At 41.5% G+C, this 19,026-nt stretch overlaps 1 protein-coding gene across 1 annotated transcript in view; it reads right to left on the reverse strand.

Annotated features, from left to right (window-relative positions):
- Positions 1-19,026, reverse strand: part of SH3GL2 (SH3-domain GRB2-like 2) — a 51,325-nt gene that overhangs the window by 12,405 nt on the left and 19,894 nt on the right. The window contains exons 3-5 of the mRNA XM_006881283.1: positions 4,393-4,536; positions 3,423-3,556; positions 814-972 (exon numbers count right to left, since the gene is read on the reverse strand). Coding sequence (XP_006881345.1) covers positions 814-972; positions 3,423-3,556; positions 4,393-4,536 — 437 coding nt within the window. The remainder of the gene's footprint in view (positions 1-813; positions 973-3,422; positions 3,557-4,392; positions 4,537-19,026) is intronic.

Consider the following 19,026-nt stretch of genomic DNA (forward strand, 5'->3'; position numbering starts at 1 on the left):
TAAAGTACTCAAGAGCAACGGTGTCTTGCTGGAGACTAAGGTGTACCTGACACAGGCCATGGTCTTTGCAATCACTTGTTATGCATCAGAGTTGGACAATGACTAGGGAGGACAGAGGAGAATTGATGCCTTTGAGCTGTGGTGCTGGAGAAAAGTATTGAATGTACCATGGACTGCCAAGAAAACAAACAAGATTCATCCCGGAGAGGGTTAAACCAAGCTACTCCTTGGAGGCAAGGATTCTTGAGCTTCATCTGACATACTTTGGGCATGTTGCAAGGAGGGACAGGTCCTTGGAGAGGGACAGCATGCTTGGGAGGGTGGAGGGATGGCGCAAGAGGGGAAGACTCTCTATGAGATGGATTGATTCAGTGACTGGGGTAATCAGGATGGTTGTGTCAGAGGCAGTGCGATTGGCACAGGCTAGAACAGGGTTTAGGGCTGTTGTACATAGAGTCGCTATGAGTCGCAAACGACTCAATGGCACATAACAACAACAACAACAAAAATCATATGGGAGGAGACTGCCCGTCTCCTGCAGAACAGCTGGTGAATTCGAGTGACATGCGACATGCCTTTGGGATGGCGGTGCAACTCCTTACAACCGAGCTAACAGAAATTCACTGTAAACAAACAACAAGAATGTAGAATCTACTCTGTAAGCTCATATTATTTAAAAGAAACCATCACCTACCAAAGTTCTCATCATAGAGTGAAACAAGATAGTAGCAGTTTTAATTGTACTACACTTTAACAGATTAATTTTGTATTTCAACTGGCAAGATTATATTAAAAACCACAGGAGTCACTCACATCCATCTCCAGGAGATTGAACATGCTTGACTCAGCAATCTCTTTGGACTCGTCAAATTTCTCCAGAGCCTGACGGAGCTCTTCATCTGGGATTTTGCCTTGTCGTTTCTTCTTATAATCGAAGTCCAGGCGTCGGCCCTCCAACTTCTTCAGGTGATGCTGAAAAAAAAATCAAGGCCAAGGAATATGTTTTGAAAGGTGGTTTATGGAGAGAAGGCTTTTTTTGCAGCTCAATTCCCCACCACACCCATTTGTTTCCAAAATAAGATGGGCTAAGTTTAAGATATAAGGTCACTAGAAAAGCAAATGCATACACATCAGTGGGGCAAACACCTCCAAAAGCTAAAACTATAAAAAGAATGAAAGTGGAACTGTGTGAAATACTAGGACTTTTCATTCTGGCTGAGAAAAAGCCAAGTAGGAATGTAACCCTCACCCCACGACAGAGGCTGGAAAGTGCACATACACAGTACACATATGCATGGGGTCTACAAGTCTCCATGTTCAAAAGAAATGGTATCTTTTGAGAAGGCAGATGAAAAATATTTTCCATCAAATACAGTAAGCAAGAAAGCTAACTTTGCTTTTAAATTACATAATGAGAATCACAGTGCTCATAATAGAAGGGATTTCTCTTTGAGGTAATCCAGTCTGGTGGAATCCACCTAAAATATGGATTCTTGGTCACCTGAAGAAGGTCTTCTGGAGATGAGGCCTGTTGTTGCTGTTATGTGTCCTTGAGTTAAGTAACTCATGATGACTTCACATACTTTGGACATGTTGCTAGGAGGGGCTACGCCTTGGAGAAGGACATGATGCTGGAAAGGGTGGAGGGTCAGTGAAGGGGAGGAAGACCCTCAAACAGGTGGACTGACATGGTGATTGCCACAATGGGCCCTTGTGTGTCAGGAAGTGTGAGGATGGCCTGGGATAGAACAAGGTTCAGATCTTTTGTTCATAGGGTTGCTATGAGTTGTACTCAACTCAATAGCACCTAACAACAACAGCAACGTGACCTTCTGAACCTTGTCCCGTCCTGCACCATGCTTACCACTTCTGTCATGCCCACGTCCACGGTGGCAGTCTTTGTGTCAACTGATCTCTCTGGAATTTATATTTAACATACACCCTTGGGGAGCTGATGATGAAGATTTTAGAAACACTCAATTTACTTTCTCTTGATCTGAGGAAACTCAACCATAAACCTAAGGAGGAAGGGCTCTTTGAAGGAATTTCATCTAAGGAGCTTCAGTCTTCAGTCTGTATCTCCTTGTCTGAAATCTCTAGAAAGCAGGTGGGAAAACAGGTTTCCTAAGCTAAGATTAGTAAATCGTTTTCCGAGAACTGTGGTCTTCAACTACGAATGAGTGGGAGAAAATACTGGATTTTCTTTTGCTACTCGGATGTATCAAGTGGAAATGAAGAGGAGAATTGAGAGAAATTAAGAAATAAGACTTCCCCTCCCACAGTGGCTTCTGCCCCCATTTTATGTCCTGCTTCAAACAAAATGTTTTGTTTTGTTTTAAGGGACATTCCTTTAAGACATCTGTGTTTTCAGATAGTTGTAGGGTTGAGGAACACTGGAACACTGGAGTTAGAACTGTATTTTGGATATAGAGTGGTTTTGTTACCTATTAGCTATGTGACTTTGGACAAGTGGTGGACCTACAGATGATTTAAGATAGCTGTTGTTGTTGTTAGGTGCCATCAAATCAAGTCTGACTCACAGTGACCCTATGATCAACAAATCTGAACCCCGTCCTATCCCGTGCCATTCTCACCATCTCTGAAGTATCTGAGCCCACTGCTGCGTCATTATGTCAGTCTAGCTCACTGAGGGTCGTCTTCTCTTTCACTCACCCTCTACTTTCCCAAGCATGACATCCCTTTCCAAGGAATAAGCCCTTCTAAGATGCCAAAAGTATGTGAGACAGAGCTTCACTATCTGTGGCTCTAAGATGCTATATGTTCTTCAAGATAATTCTTATTTATGAATTAAGGTGAGGATGAGGAAAAGGAGGAGATTTCCTTTTGGGTTCTGTAAGTCCATTTTACAGTCAAGAAAATTAAGCTCCAGACAGGTTCAACAAACACTGAATAAATGAGTAAACTACCTACTAGAGGAAAAGCCACTTGAACTTTAATAGAAACAGCTCAACTCTTCCATGCATTTTAAAAATGAGAACAGTTGGGTATTCGTTCTCAATCCTAACAACTATTACAAAAATGTAAAAATATATGGCTTTAGAGTGATAGAATAACTCTTTATTTAAATAAAAACTGGCACATTCAGCATTTCAGGAGATGAAACCATTCCAGAAAACTATAATTAACAAGACTGTATATCCTAAGGCAAAGCATAATGATCATTCTGGAATAATAAAAGAGGTCTGAAGAAACTCCTCCTCATGAGCTCAGAGAAGTGGAATGTCCTGAGCGCAAGTGGCCCAGGGCAGGAGGCTGGTACACTTGTGGTTTCTCCCCGCTGTCCTGCTGGACCTGTGTAGCACATGAGCCCATCACTGGCCACACACAGGGGAGGTTAGAAACGATTTCAGACAAAACTGCAGGAGTTAAACCACTCATCTCGGAGGACTGGGAGCACATACCTGAATTTCCCTCAGATCTTTGTCATGAAGGTTCTGAAGGGGGTCAATGAAGTTCTGTTTCACTTCCATGTCCAAAGAGTCCTTGACCTCTGAGAGTTCCCTCATGGCCTCCCCCACATCACCCAGTGCTGGGCCTGCAATGGCAGAATGAAGCTCGTTTACCGTAAAGAAGGGAGATGAAATAAATGCATTTGCAACAAGAAGACTCTCCACAAATGAAAACATTTATGGTTGTCTTCTGAAGGTAACTAGATGAGAGTATGAAACAGCCTCCAGACAACAGTGTCTTTTTATGTATAACAATTTATCCTGAGCAACATACTCCTAAGAAAGTTTTATTCCTCACGGTAAAGAAAACACTGCTCCTTCTCAAAAACCAAAGAGGCTCCTGAGCTCTTTTGTGGGTACCAGTTTCCCCCATGGGTGAGCTTCTTTAATGCTGATGCATCTAAGAGAGGTAAATACTGGTCCCAAAGAGTCGAGTGAAACCAGGGTGAGGAGGCATCTGGTGAGGCTCATCACAAAGTGCTGAAAACAGAAGGCTCTTACTTCGGTAGCCGAGTGATAGAAGAAATAGAGGAGAAGAAATCAACTATGTCTCCCCTGAGAGAGCAGAACTAGTACAACATACAAAGAGTGCTGAGATCTAAGAGAAAGCTTGTGAGGTAGAGAGCTAGACCCAGCCCCCTGAACGTGCCTGTTTAGACTGCTCCAAAGCTCAGGAACTACCACAGTGACTGTCAGTTACCAGCATCCCAACAGACTGGGGGCTAAATTAAAAGAGAACTTGAAGACAGATTACACTGAAAAGGATTAAACCACTCTGCAAATAAATTTGCTACCCATGTGTACACAGTTTAAAACTGATAATTAAAATATGAAATGGTTTTAACAATTTCCTATATAATTTCTTCTTGGCCCAAGCCCCTAGGCATACACAGAGAATTGAAATGGGAGAAAGCCCACTTACCAAAGTTGCAGTCATCTCCAAGCTCTCTCCCAAACTTGAGCATGGCCTCTGCCAACAGGGCTTCTGCCTGCGGGTAGCCTGGTCCTTTCTCCTGGCCACGGATTTTGGACATGGTATTGATCATACTGAGCTTAGCTCTGGAAGCTGAAGGCAAAGCGGTAACAGGCTTTCAGAGGAGGCAATATGACATACAATCTGTGTGATCAACAGCTAGAATGCAAACCAGCCCAGAGCTCCCCATAGTACAAATGGCCACTGTATCCAGCTGTGAACCAAAAGAACTGACATTCAGTCCACCCAGAGGCACCTTGCAAGAAAGTTCTAAGAGTCTACCGCCACAAAGCCCTGCGGAGCACAGGGCCACTCTGACACATGAGGTCTCCAGGAGGTGAATCTAGTCAACAGGAGGCTGAATCACGGGGTTAGCGTGGAGCACTGAACATCCCCAGAGACTGCCGAAAGGAAAACCAAATCTGGCTTGACGGAAGTACAACCAGAGCGCTCGTTCCTTAGAGGAGCAGGGAGGGTGAAACTTCCTCTCATATGCTCTGAGCATTTTCCCTGGGTGGAGCCAGTCATTGGAGAGGAACATCACACTGGGAAGGTAAAGGGTTGGCAAAAGAAAAGAAAACACTCCACAAGACATAACCACTCCATGAATACTACGGAGGGCTTGAGCATGACAGAAGTCGTCGGATGGTGCAAGTAGGACAAGGTTCAGATCTGCTGGTCCTAGGGTCGCTCTGAGTTGCAGTCAACTTGGTGGCATCTAACACCAAAAACAACTAGTGCTGATATTGTTGTTGTTATGTGCCATCAAGTCCCCTGCAACTCAATACGACTCTACATAGAGACACTACAATAGCTCTGAACCCTGCCCTACCCTGAGCCAGTCTGACTCCGACACAGTTAATCCCACTGACTCAGTTATGGTGTCAATCCATCTCACCTGGAGTCTTCCTCTCCTGTGCTGTCCCTCCACCATTTCAAGCATGATGTCCTTCTCCAAGGACTGGTCCCTCCTGGCCATATGCCCAAAGTATGTGAGACAGAGCTTCAAAATCCTAGCCTCCAAGGAAAAACTTGGTTTCACCCTCTTCAAGACAGACCTTGCTTTCCTGATGATACATGGTATGTTCAATACTCTTGTCCAGGACCACAACTCAAAGGCACTAGTAATTCTTCTTCTGTCATCTTTAGCCATTGTCCAGCTCTCTGATGCATAGCATGTAATTGTGAAGATCACAGCCTGGATCAAGTACACATTAGTCTCCAGACTGACATCATTGCTCCTCAGGCACTCTGGAGAGGTCCCTGACAACAAATTTCCCCAATGCCATTCATCTTTTGATTTTCTGACTGCTGGTGCCAAGAGTGATGATTGTGGAGCCAAGCAAGTCGAAAGAGTTAACAACCTCAATCTCTTTTCCATCAAACATGGTGCTGCCTATTGGCCCAGTGGTGAGAACCTTTGTGTTATTGATGTTAAACCCATATTGAAGACTACAGTCCTTGACCATTTGCAGCAAATGCTTCAGTTCTTCCTCAGTTTTCCCAAGTACTGATATAAAACAGCTCAAACAAAAAAACTCCAATGCTGTGGAACTGGTTCCAACTTCTGGTGACCTTCCTCAATCATCATGGCCATCTATTTCCCACCAAGTGGCTGCTACATACTGACCATTAAGGTTGCAGCCTGATAGATAGAGAGATAGAGTTAGATAGATAGATGGATAGATAGATATAGATATTATAATGTATAATATATTATAATATATATCTATATTATTATATAATATTTATATTATATGTATATGTATATATATGTGTGTGTGTGTGTATATATATTTTACACACTGTGTGGAACCTAACAAACTATGACTAACACTGAGAAAAAATAGGAATCCAGAACTTAATTGTGTTCATGTTAAATCTATACTTAGACCAAGAAGCTGTTGTCTGAGAAGAGTAAACACTGTATGGGGAATCAGGATGGGTGTACCTTTCTCCATACCTATTCAATATGTATGCTGAGCAAATAATTTGTGAAGCTGGACTCTATAAAGTAATCAGGATCAGAGGAAGCTTCATCAACAACCTGTACTGTACAGATGACACAACCTGGCTTGCTGAAATGAAGGAGGATTTGTAATACTTGCTGCAGAGGATCAAGGATTGCGGACTTCAATATGGATTTCATATAAACATCAAGAAGACAGAAATCCTCACCACTGGGCTAAGAGGCAACCTCATGACAGATGGAGAAAAGACTGAGGTTGTTAATGATTCCATCTTGCTTCCATCCACATTCAATATTCTTGGCATTAGCGTTCAGGAAATGAAAAGACAAGCTGCAATAGGAGTATCTGCTGTCATGGATCTCTCCAGAGTGCCAAAGAGCAATGATGTCAGTCTAGAGATTAAGGCATGCCCGATTCAGGCTAGTCTTCTCAATTGCTTGCTATACATCTTAGAGCCAGACAATGACTATGGATGGCAGAAGGAAAACTGATGCCTTTGAGTGCAGTGCTGGAGAAAAGTACTGACCACACCATGGACTGCCAAGAGAACAAAGAGGACTGTTCTGGTGAGGGTGAAACCAAGTTGCACCTTGGAGAAAGACATCATGCTTAGAAGGGCAGAGGACCGGTGCAGAAGACGATGACTCTAGATGAGATGGACCAACACAGTGACTGTGGCAATGGAGCCAAGTGTATCAGAGTTGGTGGCCTTGACTCAGGATAGGGCAAGGTTCAGAGCTACTGCACACAGGGTCACTATGCGACGCAGTTTCTTTGACAGCATATAACAAGGCACACATCTTCTTCTACCAATGTGGTACTCAAACAGAAACAATCTGAAACTAAAAACCAAGCAGAAGCAATACAGTGAAAAGTGAAAGTTGAAAACGCCAGTGAAACTCCCTAAAGTTGTACAAGTGCTGTTTCTAGGGAGTGGGAATGGGAAGGGAGGCTATTTTTGTAAAATACACACATACATGCACAAACACAAAACTACGTTCAATGACTTGGTTTTAGTAAATAAATACATATATATATATATATATATATATATATATATATATATATATATGCATCTAATATATAGAAACTAAACTTAAAGTATTTCCCACTTGTTTTTTCCTCAGGAAGAAGCTGTCTAAATAGTTTACTTCACTCATTGGCTCAGCTGGAAAAGCAATATTCATCATGCCTTGACAATATGCTCTTATACTGAGGTCTTTCAACCATATTGTTTGACTAAAAAAATGTGTTAATCAGAATAAACAGAATTGCTGAAAACAAAAGGGTTAACAGGTGAGTTGCATCATGAGACAATGCTATCTAAGGAAATGGTTTGATGGGTCCACATTGAGCTGATCTCTGGAAGGAAATTTGTCAAGTGAACCAAAACAACATGAGTTGAGATTAGAATGGCCATTAAAGGCTAACCAAGCCCCCAAAGGATGGCTCCCGCATTGCTCTGTCTCTGCTAATATAGCAGGTGGTGGTGATGTTTTCACTGCTATACTTTCTTTTAAAGAAGATAAACAGGGTCTGCCAAAGCTCAGTCCTGGTCGGCTCCACCCCTGCACTGTCCTCTGTGGCATTCTCAGTGAGTTGTCAAATTCTGATAATTGAGGGACCAGAGCCCAGACATCAACCCCTTCTAAGGAGTCAAATCAGACGTGTGACCCAAGCACCTGTAGCTTGAGAAAGTTTCATGACCATTATATGTTACATTTTCTATACCTATAAAATAGAGATAGTTAATTGTATATACCTCATGGGGCTGTTATTAATCAGTGAAAGTACAAATTAAAAACACATAGTAAGTAAAGGTTTGTTGTTAATTTTTTTTAATTCCAAAACCATCTAAAGGGAGGTCAAAGTAGCTCTCAGAGACACACAAGCCTTGCTCCCCTGCCTGCCCGGACGATGTTCCCCTGACCTCAAGGCGGTGCTATGTGTGCCTCCTACACAGGCTGTTCTCGTATGGCAAATAGCTAGAGATGCCAGAGTCAACTCCATTTCTCTTAGCTTTTTATTATTTAACTACACGAGTAAACAAGGAAACAAATTTTTTATAGAAGTATTTCATGAAAAGCAGCACAATGCATGAACACAAACATTAGCTTTGAGCTCTCAGATAGGTAAAAATTCAGATTGCTAAATTCTTCATATGCACCTCCCATGTTTACAATAAATATATTTCATGAGGTGGTTCTCTGTATTCAATGATAAACAGCCCATGACCGTGCACAAGGAAAGCATCCTAGTCTAACTTCCATGTTCTTTTTTCTAGGAGGATGTTGCTGGAAAGTTCTACTATCAGCTGTGCCAGGAACTACATTTCCCAGAATCCCTTCTGTTAAGTTCCTAAATTACATTTTGTTTAAAATGAGGCTGAGCAAAGACTGTGAGGTAAAGAAGTATCAGCAGTCTTAATACTCTGCAGACTGTTTGGGGTGAGAGATGCAGAGGTGTCCACGGCCCCCAGCATGCTTTTGCTCTTTCCTACGGTGTGCAGCTCTTGTTCCAAAAGCCAGCTCTGCAGAACGATCGTGACCCTGGGCTAACCACAGACAGCTTGCCGCAGACTCACAGAGGCAGCTTCCCTGCAGACCAGCAGCTAGCACTCTGTGGCCTTCCACACCAGCCCCCTTTGCGGCCCTCTTTCAGCAGGCGGACCTGCCAGCATTCCTGATCCCCCAGCGGGGGCCACACTGCAGACGCCCCTGGCAGGGGCCAGGATGATCTTCTGGACCAGCACTGCTCTTTCAACCCCACGGTTCCCAACTCCTGATGTTGCCAGCTGCCACTGAGTCGGTTTGGCTGCATAGTGACCGTCCACTTAACACAATGAGACCCTGGCAGCCTGGGCACTGTCACAATCTCTGATGTGCCATTATGGTGCCTCAACCCTTCTCACCGGAGGTTCCCTCAAGTTCACTGACGTTCTGATACAAAGCATGTTCTCCTTCTAAAAGGAATAGTCTTTACTGATAAATTTATACCCTGCAACTACATAAGCTTAATCTCTTCTTCCTTTTTTTTTTTAAAAGGCACGGGAGTGAGATGTGACCTCCTAACTTCATGAGAGTGAGACAAAGTCAGTATGAGCATCAACAGTCCAACATTGATTTCTGGAAGGCAGAAGTCAGCCATGCCTCCACCCTCCAGTCTCTGCACCAACGCTGTACTCCTTCTTCATGTTCCTCCAAGAGAATTCCATCCCAGGTGAGGCCAACTCAACTCTATTTATCATTGTTTTAGTCTAAGAAAACCTCCAAAAAAGTGTTATTGGAATTTAGGAACAATCTGAAATAAGTATTTCATTATTGTCTTTTTATATCTGACTCTAACAAACTTATCATCAAACTAATTTTTAAGTATCATCTGAATTTCTACATTTATGAGTAAACCATTTTAGAAATAATTTCTCTTCCACTATGGATTTCATAAAGACTACATTTAAAAAAAAGCAACCAAAAACTACATCTGTCTTATTCTTCTTAGACAAAAAATATACTTTGAAAGAATCCACAGAGAAAACTTATTAGAGAAAACATTTTTAACTTCATGATTTACTGAGTCCTTGAGTGAAGTTACTTTGCTGATGAAAGGCTTTATTTCTATAAACTCATTAAATGTGAAACGACTGATGAAAGTGTAATCTAACAGTTACAGAAATAAAATAGAGGCCAGTTCCTAACACCCCAAGCCCCACGGGTCTTGCCTCTCCCAGCTTCAGGTGTTTACTGCTGGTTACTCTCCGCCCACCATGGGAGCTACTCTTCCTCAGCGGCCCCGCCCAGCAGTATTGTTGGCACTGGTACACGTGGCCAATCACAAGCTTCCCCTTCCCCATCTATGTACAGCCGTGTTCTGCTGGTGCCTTGAAAATGGCAATGGGCATCTCTGCAACATAGATATTAACTAACTCTACAAATCAGGGCTTTTTTCCTCTCAAGAGAAAGTCCCTGAACCTTTGTCAGCATCATTTAACCACTGGCTGGTGATCAGCCAGTCCCACAGATTCCAGGAAGTTTTATTACATACAAATTCTCATGCATGTGGCTAAGTATTAACATATTTCTTTACTAAAGAAAAGAAAGAAGATGAAATACTGTAAACATACCAAGAAATAGAGAAAGTAATAGAACATATTAGATGTGCATATACCACTCAAATAAATCTCTGTTGAACGTATAGTCAAGCCTTTCTATCACAGGTTCGATCCTTGGTTCCTGACAGTATGTGAACTTGTACTCTTGAATTTGTATTTCTGAAACAAAATCATAGCACAGAGAAATGTGTGCGGAGACTCTGACAAGCATATGTGGGGGATTCCTTATGATTCCCTTTCTAGAAAGGCTGATTTGTCAGGAAGGGTGGTTCACAAGCCCCGGGAACTAGGTCAAAGTGGGGCATTGGGATTGCAGAGCAGCTTCTTGCCATATTAAATACTAAGCTATCATTAAGCATACCTCAGTCTTTATTTTTCATTCTCCCCCTTTGTTGTGTACCGTTGAATCGGATCTGTGTGGCACAGGAGAAGATTACCCCTCCTTCTCCAGCGGAACATTTGATGTTTTTGTTTTGGTTTTTTTTTTCATTTGGTGGTTTTGAACCACATACTTTAGGGATTGCAGTGCAGCTTCTTGACACTAGGCCACCAGAGCTCCCCTGAAAATGGGGCTTTGTAAGAGGACTTCTCAAACAATGATTGCACTGCTTTTTCTAAAGACAAAAATTGTCATAGAGTTCTGATATTTTCTTTATTTTTTTTGTTTCATTTACTGTTATTCAGAACCAAAGTTTATAGCAATTGGGATTTCAATAGCTCTGGAAACGAGCAGTCTCTAGATGACAGGAAGTTGGAATGAAACATCCCAGGATACATGTGAACACAAGGTGTTAGCGGAGAGTGACAAGGTAATGAAGGATATTCATGGGGTTGGGGGAGGATGTAGCAAGTCTTCCCACTTCATTTCTGTCCTAAAAGAGCCAAATTAGGAGAGTCTGGGGAGATACAGAAGTTCTTTTGGAAAAATAAACATTATTTTAATTCTGCTTAAAACTGCTTTGCAACAATGAATGGATGGAAATCCAAAATGTCTGTAAATGTTCATTAAAATTAATAAAATTTTAAAAAACTGCTTTGCTGTATTTTGCCCACAAGAACTATTTCTTTTCCTCTCCATCTGTGAAATTTCAAATAAGACAACATATTGATAGGGCATCTGTCTGTCACAACGGGGCAGAAGAGCACCCACTCCCTGCCCAGGGTGTGTGCTGATGATAGCTGGCACACTCACGCAGAGCAGGTGTGCATATTATTCCAAGTCACACTTTCATCTTCTGACCAGTGGAGACGTGATATCCTAGCATCTATGGACCAGGAAGCCTGAAGACATGGAGCAAGACTTCCGATGGCTTTCACTACGCTTGGAAGCTTCATTCTCTTATCATCTCCACCTACCTCACCAACACAAAACCTCCGTGCTCACCCGACAGAGCAGAGATCTCCGGCGGGACAAAGGTTTGATGATGCTCCAGTTGCTGTTGGAAAACTACAACTCACAGATCCTATGAACAACAAATAGGAAGCTGGCCCTATCCGCTGCTATCCTCACGGTCTCTGAGACGCTCGAGTCCACTGTTAGAGTGGCGAGGCCAATCCATCTCACTGAACCTCAGCATGTCATTTATAGACCTGTCCCAGCATGATGTCATTTTCCAAAGACAGGCCCCTCTTAATAACAGATCCAAAGTATGTGACATGAAGCTTCCCTAGTCTTGCCATTAAGGAACTGACTGCAACAATGGGCTCTAGAGTGTCACAGATGATGAGGCTGGCACAGGACAAAACAGAGTTCGGACCTGTTGTTCACGTGGTTGCTAGGAGTTGTACTGGACTTGGTGGCACTTAATAACAACAACTGCCTTCCTCCAAGACAGAGTTGTTTGTTCATTTGGCAGTCTCTGAGATCTTAAAATACTTTTCACCAGTGCCACGATTCAAACGCATCAGTCCCTATGGCTTCCTTACTCACTGTTTAACTTTCAAATCCACTGGAAGCAAGTGAAAGAGCATTGCTTGGAGCAGGCATACCTTAGCCTTTAAACTGATACTCTCACACTCTGGCACTTTGGAGAGGTCCTGGACAGCAGATTTTCCAACGCAATATGTCCTCTGACTTCTTATGTGTGGCTACCATACGCATTGAGTGTGGATCCAATTAAAATGAAGTCACTGACAGCACCAACATTTTCTCCATCTATTATGATGCTGCCTGCTGGGCTGGTGGTGAAGAGTTTTGTTTTCTTGCTGTTGAGATGTAACCCCCATTGAAGGCTATATAGTCTTTGATCATCTTCAGGAAATGCTTCAGGTCTTTTGTTTTTATCTGCATAGTGTAGGTTGTTGTTCTACTTAAAATATGGCAGAGCATGCTGTTACTAGCATTCATAAATATTAATGTAGCCTAAAAATGTCTTGCAATATCATTGAATAACTGATTAGGACCACATTTGACCCTACAACTATGACTGCAAAATACCTACTCTGTAATTCACCTTCTTTATCTCCTTCGCGTTCTCAATAACACAAAGGACAAGCTTTGCTTTTCAGTTTTAAAGTTATAAAAAACAAACAAACAAAAAAACAAGTTGTGTAACTTTCCTAAGGATACACAACCTCAAGGAGCTGAGCTAGTATCTGGATTCCAGTTGTGCCCCCAAAGCCCACTCTCCTCCCATAATGCTACACTGGTTCTTATTTTTGTATTCCTACTTGGTTAAACTAGGTCAAATTAGACCTTGTCAGCAGAAAAATGTAGAGCTTTCACTATATTTATACTTGTTAGGTGTTTAAAACACAGAGATCAGGTGGTGTGATCAATGCTGTGACTCAGGATACGGAATGAGCTCTGTACCACTAGCTCAGAGAGCTAATATTTTTCTTTTTAAATCTGTGTGACCTTGGGCGTAACTCTGAGCTCTGCTGGACCCCCTCCTCCTTCTTATCTCCAATTTATGAAAACTGACTGACTTGGTTCCTGTGAAGCCTTTCAAATCTCTATGCCCCTGGCATATGCATTAGAGTCAACAAGGATAAGTGGACTGTTTACTTCAGAGTCAGAGCCAACCCATAGCTCAGCCTCCAGTGGTTTTCAGAGGCTATAATTCACATGGGTGTTGAATGCTCATCTTTCTCCCATGGAGCAGCTGGTGGATTCAAACCATGTACCTTTGTGTTGGCAGTGCAATTCCTTACCACTAAGCCACCAGGACTAGAACCTTACAAATAGCAGATGGTCTCTGTCTCAATATGCATAAAACAGTTTGTAAATTTTCAAAGGCAAAGAAAGTTACCCACTTGCCAAACTATTCATTACTGAGATTAAAATTAATTAAATTAAAAAATTAAATTAAATAAAATTAATTACTAATTTTAAAACACCAACAAAAACATTTTAGTTTTACCATTTTAAAAAATATTTCCGTTTTTTCAATAAGAAAGTATATTACAGTAAGAATTTACCAATTACTTGGTTTTTAGTCATGATTCTTTAGAATAAGATGTTTAAAGGTCAAATAGATCATTACAGGAAAATTTTTAAAGCAACTTATTTTCCCTTCTTGTGGGGAAAAAAAGAAACAATTTTATAAGGGATCATTCATTAATAAAATAAGTATTTTGTGAAAGGGCTGTTAAACTTTAGAGGACAAAGTGATATTTAAATTTTAAAATATGCCCTCTTTTGGAAAATTGGGAAAAAAATATCTAGAACTGCATTCTCCTGTGGAAAAAATCTATTATCATTTCCCAATTCATACAAGGTCACATGGTATCAGAGGAATAACACTAGATGGATTTCAATCACATCCCTGCCACGCACAAGCTGTGTAGAGGAACAGTACTTACCAAGACACCCTCACTTTGCCTGATGATAAGTCAGAAATAGTAATACTTATTGATAAAGTTGTCGTGATGATGAAATATGCGTAATCAATGTAGGCATTAATAGTCCCTCCCCGCCCCAGTTTAAGCCAGCAGAAATGGTCACTGAAGATATTGAGTTTTCTTGGGCTATGGACTGCTAGGAAAACAAACAGATTCATCCTGGAAAGGGTCAAACCGGGCTGCTCCTTGCAGTCAAGGATTCTAAGGCTCCGTCTAACATACTTTGGACATGTTACAAGGAAGGACAGGTCCTTGGAGAGGGACATCATGCTTGGTAAGGGGAAGGCCCCTATGAGGTGGATTGATTCAGTGACTGGGGTAATCGGGATGGGTGTGTCAGAGACAGTGCGATTGGCACAGGACAGAGCAGAGTTTAGGGCTGTTGTACATAGGATCGCTATGAGTTGCAAGCGACTCGATGGCACATAACAACAACAAGAACATTATAAGAAATAACTAGAAACTCGGCACCTCAGAACGAACAGAAATTTATTCTACACAGCTCTGGAGGCTGGAAACATGAACTCGAGGAAACACCAGGGCTCTTTTTTCTCTGAAGGCTCTAGGAAAAGAATCTTTCCCTGTCTCTCCCAGCTCTGGGGGCTCTACCTCTGCTCTATCTTCACATGGTCATTTTCCCTGGGGTTTCTATGTCCTCTCCACACCTCTCCCCTCCTCTTCTAAGGGCACTGGTCATTGGATTTGAGGTTTATTCTAAAACTTAAATATTCTAGGAATATTTTAGGAATATTTCATCTTGAGATCTTGAACGAATTACATGTGCCAAAGACCCTATTTTCAAATAAAGTTACATAACGAAGTTCTTTGGAAGCAGGAGTGGCATCCACTTCCTATAAACAACATGCCTCTGGAAACTCTATGAACTTTGATAAATGTTGATAGTTATAGAAAGGCTTCAGGCTTATTGTTCACAGAATTGCTCTGTGTTGTGCTCAACTCAACAGCAATCAACAACAACAATAACACAGTTGTTCTAAAAGAACAAAAATTCTGAAAGGGCATGAGTCTGGAGGGCATAATTTAACCCACGGCAACAGTCACCATTGAAATTGTGGTTTGCTGAAAGTTTGACTTACGGGGGAGAAAGGATTAATGATTCCCTTGTTGAGTACCTTAACCCTCAGTGAGTACCGGTGAGATGATTCCAACTCACAGTAACTCCACACACAACAGAATGAAAGTGTCTGATTCTGAGACAGTCTCATGACTGATGTTATGTGTGACCCCACTGTTATAGCCTCTGTCAATGAACCTCCCTAAGGGTCGTCTTCTTTTCCATGAATTCTCTACATTACCAAACATGAGGTTTTTGTTAAGGATTAGTGTCTCCTGTTAACATGTCTAAAATGACATGGATGCAGTCTAGTCATCCTCCTCTTAAGGAACATTCTAATTGTACTTCACCCAAGACAGATTTTAATCTACTGGAAGTCCATGGTATATCTAGTATTCGTCCCTTAATGCCACCAAGAAAAGACAGAAGAAGGATCCAATGCTAGAGAAATCTTTGGTCCACGGAACATTAGAAGACCTCAGTTCAGATGTGTCAGTGCCCTGAAGCTCCTACCATTTAGGGTCTTCTAATGTTCTGCACATAATAAGCAATACGCTCCAATGCCTTACACACTAACAATTGCTAAAATATGGTAATGAGAGCTTAGGTGCACTACTACCTCACACCACTGCAGTTTCTTTCAAAGCACAATATTAGGAGGCTTGAGAAAAGGGAAGAGGAAGATTTGCCTGCTGATTTACACAGACATGTAGCTCTAGCACTGAATCATGCTACTCTCAACCCAAATGCTGCTATTTATATAACATAGCTCTCCAGGCCACAGAGTCTTCTAATGTTCTCAGAGAGAAGCACTGGGGTATTTTAGGACACTATGCTGTCACAAGCCCTAAAAATCTGTGAGGTGAAACACCAAACATTCACTAGTTTAATAAGGAAGTGGCAAGATGACCAGACAGGTCTCAGCGCAGGTCCTAAGAAAGCGAGGGACATCACTTCTTCCATACAACCACACTCAGCTAAGGGAGTGATAGAGATTATCAGCTTTGCTATACTTTCTGTATTGTTTAAAAGCAAGTCTTAGGTCCCAAGGTCCCATCTACACTGATCATACAAAGCTGTGATTCACGGGAGGACCAGCCCAGGGTCCCTTCACTGCACATATCAACACTGAAGGAACATTCATATGCTGAAGCATTGAATGGTGAAAGCAAAATGGACTCTAGAGACAGAAATATCTGAAATTCATTCTGGTATGGCTCTTCCAGGAGGTGGTTTTTATGCTTAGATAATAAGAATATGGGAGACACATGCATGCCTAGTAACGGTCAGCTTGAGCATTTTAGGGAGAGATTGGACAGAGGACTGATGCCATAAGGATATTGACTCACTAGAGAAACAAAAAGGCCAGAGAAGTGAGCAAGACCATTCAGCAATGAGAGAGGGTGGCAGTACAGACAGGCAGGTGGGAAGGTAGGTATATGGGAAGGTAGGTAGGTAGGTAGGTAGGTAGGTAGATAAGAGAGACAGAAAGACACATTATTAGAAATGGACCAACCAGAAAGGAAACATTGAGATTGTGTACACACTTGGAAGACTATAGCAAGTATCACTAAAGAACTTGTGTAGAAATTGCTGACTAAGAATCTAAACTAATATGAAAAGTGCACCAAAACCACAATGTCATTTTTAAAAGAAATGGCAAATGTTAAAGTGAAATGGAGGTGGTGAAACTACAGAGAATAAAGAGGAGTGATGTTTAAACAAGATGGTCAGGAAATAAGGTGATATATGCTCTGGATTACCTTAGGTGCTTTAAGTGTATTGCTGCTGTTGTTAGGTGTCATCAGGCATCTAGGATTTACAGCAATCCTATGAACGACAGACCTGCACCTTATCCTACACTGCACCCTCACAATCTCTGATATGACCTAGACCATTGCTGTAGTCACTGCCTCACTCTTTTTGAGGGTCTTCTTCACTTTTTCTTTGAGCTCCCAACTTTCGCAGCATGATGTCTTTTTCCAAGCACTGTCACCCTCCCTGAGAATATGTCCAGAATATGTGAAGTTCCATCATCCTTGTCTCAAAGGAGCACCTTGGTTCCCATTCCTCCAAGACAAGAGTTATTTGTTCTGTTAGCATCTCACGAGATGTACTCTTCTCTAACACCACAATTAAAAGAAATAAACTCTTCTGTCATTGTTATTCACTGTGTAACTTTCAGATGCACAGGAATCAACCGAAAATACCACTGCTTAGATGAGGCACACCTTAGTCTTCAAACGGCCATCACTGCTTTTCAGCACTTTGGAGAAGTTCATGAAAGTAGATTTTCCCAATGTAACAAGTCTTTTGATTTCTTGATCGCTACTACCATGGATGCTGACTCTGGATCCAAGCAAAATTAAATCAGGGACAACTTTAATCTTTTCTCCATCTATTACGATGCTGCCTACTGGTCCAGCAGTGGGGGGGTGGGTTGTTTGTTTTCTTGAGATTGTGATATAATTCATATTGAATTATCTTTGATCTTTTGTAGTAAGTGCTGCAAGTCCTTTTCCCTTTGTGCAAGCAACATTATGCTATCTGCACAATGCAAGTTTTTTTATGAGTCTTCCTTTGATCCTGAAGCCACATTCTTCTATATATATTCTAGTTTCTTGAATTCTTTTTTCCAGCACACAGACTGATCAGGTTTGGATAAAGGATACAACCCTGATGTGTACCATTCTTGATTTTAAACCATGGACTGTTCCTTTGTTCTGTTCAACAATTGCTTCTTCATCTACATATAGGAGGGGTTTTTGTAAGCCCAATTAAAAGTTCCTGGATTTCCACTCCTCTCAATGGTGGCTAAAATTTTTTTTTTGCCTGTTTTTGTTTTTACTGGAGGCCCAGGTGGCACATAATAGTTCATAAAATGGCTTCAGAGGTGGTGAACAGAGGGGGAACAAAAAATAAACTGGGGTGGGAAAGAAAAACAACCAGGAGGAGGTAAGAGCTGGCTGGTTCCTTCTCAGCCTGATTTAGGGGAGGGAGTTGATGCCTCTGAATGATTAAGGATGGATTCCTTCATTCAACCCTTGGCAGGGTAGGAGGAAAAAACACAAAAAAAGAAAAGCAAAAGGCTGTTGCTTTGGCCCTCAAAAAGCCTAGTGTTTTTGATGTCATGAGTGCAGAATTTTTTATGATCCATAGTGTCAAATGCCTTTATATAATCAATAAAACACACGTAAACATCTTTCTGGTATTCTCTGATTTCAGTCAAGATCCATCTAAAATCAGCATTGATACCCCTTGTACTGCAGCCCCTTCTAAACCAGACTGTTCACTAATGTCCACATTCCACTGGATCAACTTTTCTTTTTCTTCCAGAGTGGGGACAAATATGAATCTCTTAGTGTATTAGGAACTTACTAGTTTTTTAATATTTTCTCCAAACAGGTTATTAACAGTAGCCTTTTAAAATATATATAGTCTATATTTTCTTCTTTAATGTTTACCTTGAAAGTTCCTCTTCTTTGTGAAACTCAATATTTTCCTTGCAATTACTTTTATAATATTTTATTCTTTTGTTTTTCAGTGTTGTTGTTGTTGTTATGTGCCGTCCAGTCGTTTCCGACTCA

Source organism: Elephantulus edwardii, unplaced genomic scaffold, assembly GCF_000299155.1.
Source record: "Elephantulus edwardii isolate Elephantulus edwardi_28Jun2011 unplaced genomic scaffold, EleEdw1.0 scaffold00014, whole genome shotgun sequence".
NCBI classification, from domain to species: Eukaryota; Metazoa; Chordata; class Mammalia; order Macroscelidea; family Macroscelididae; genus Elephantulus; species Elephantulus edwardii.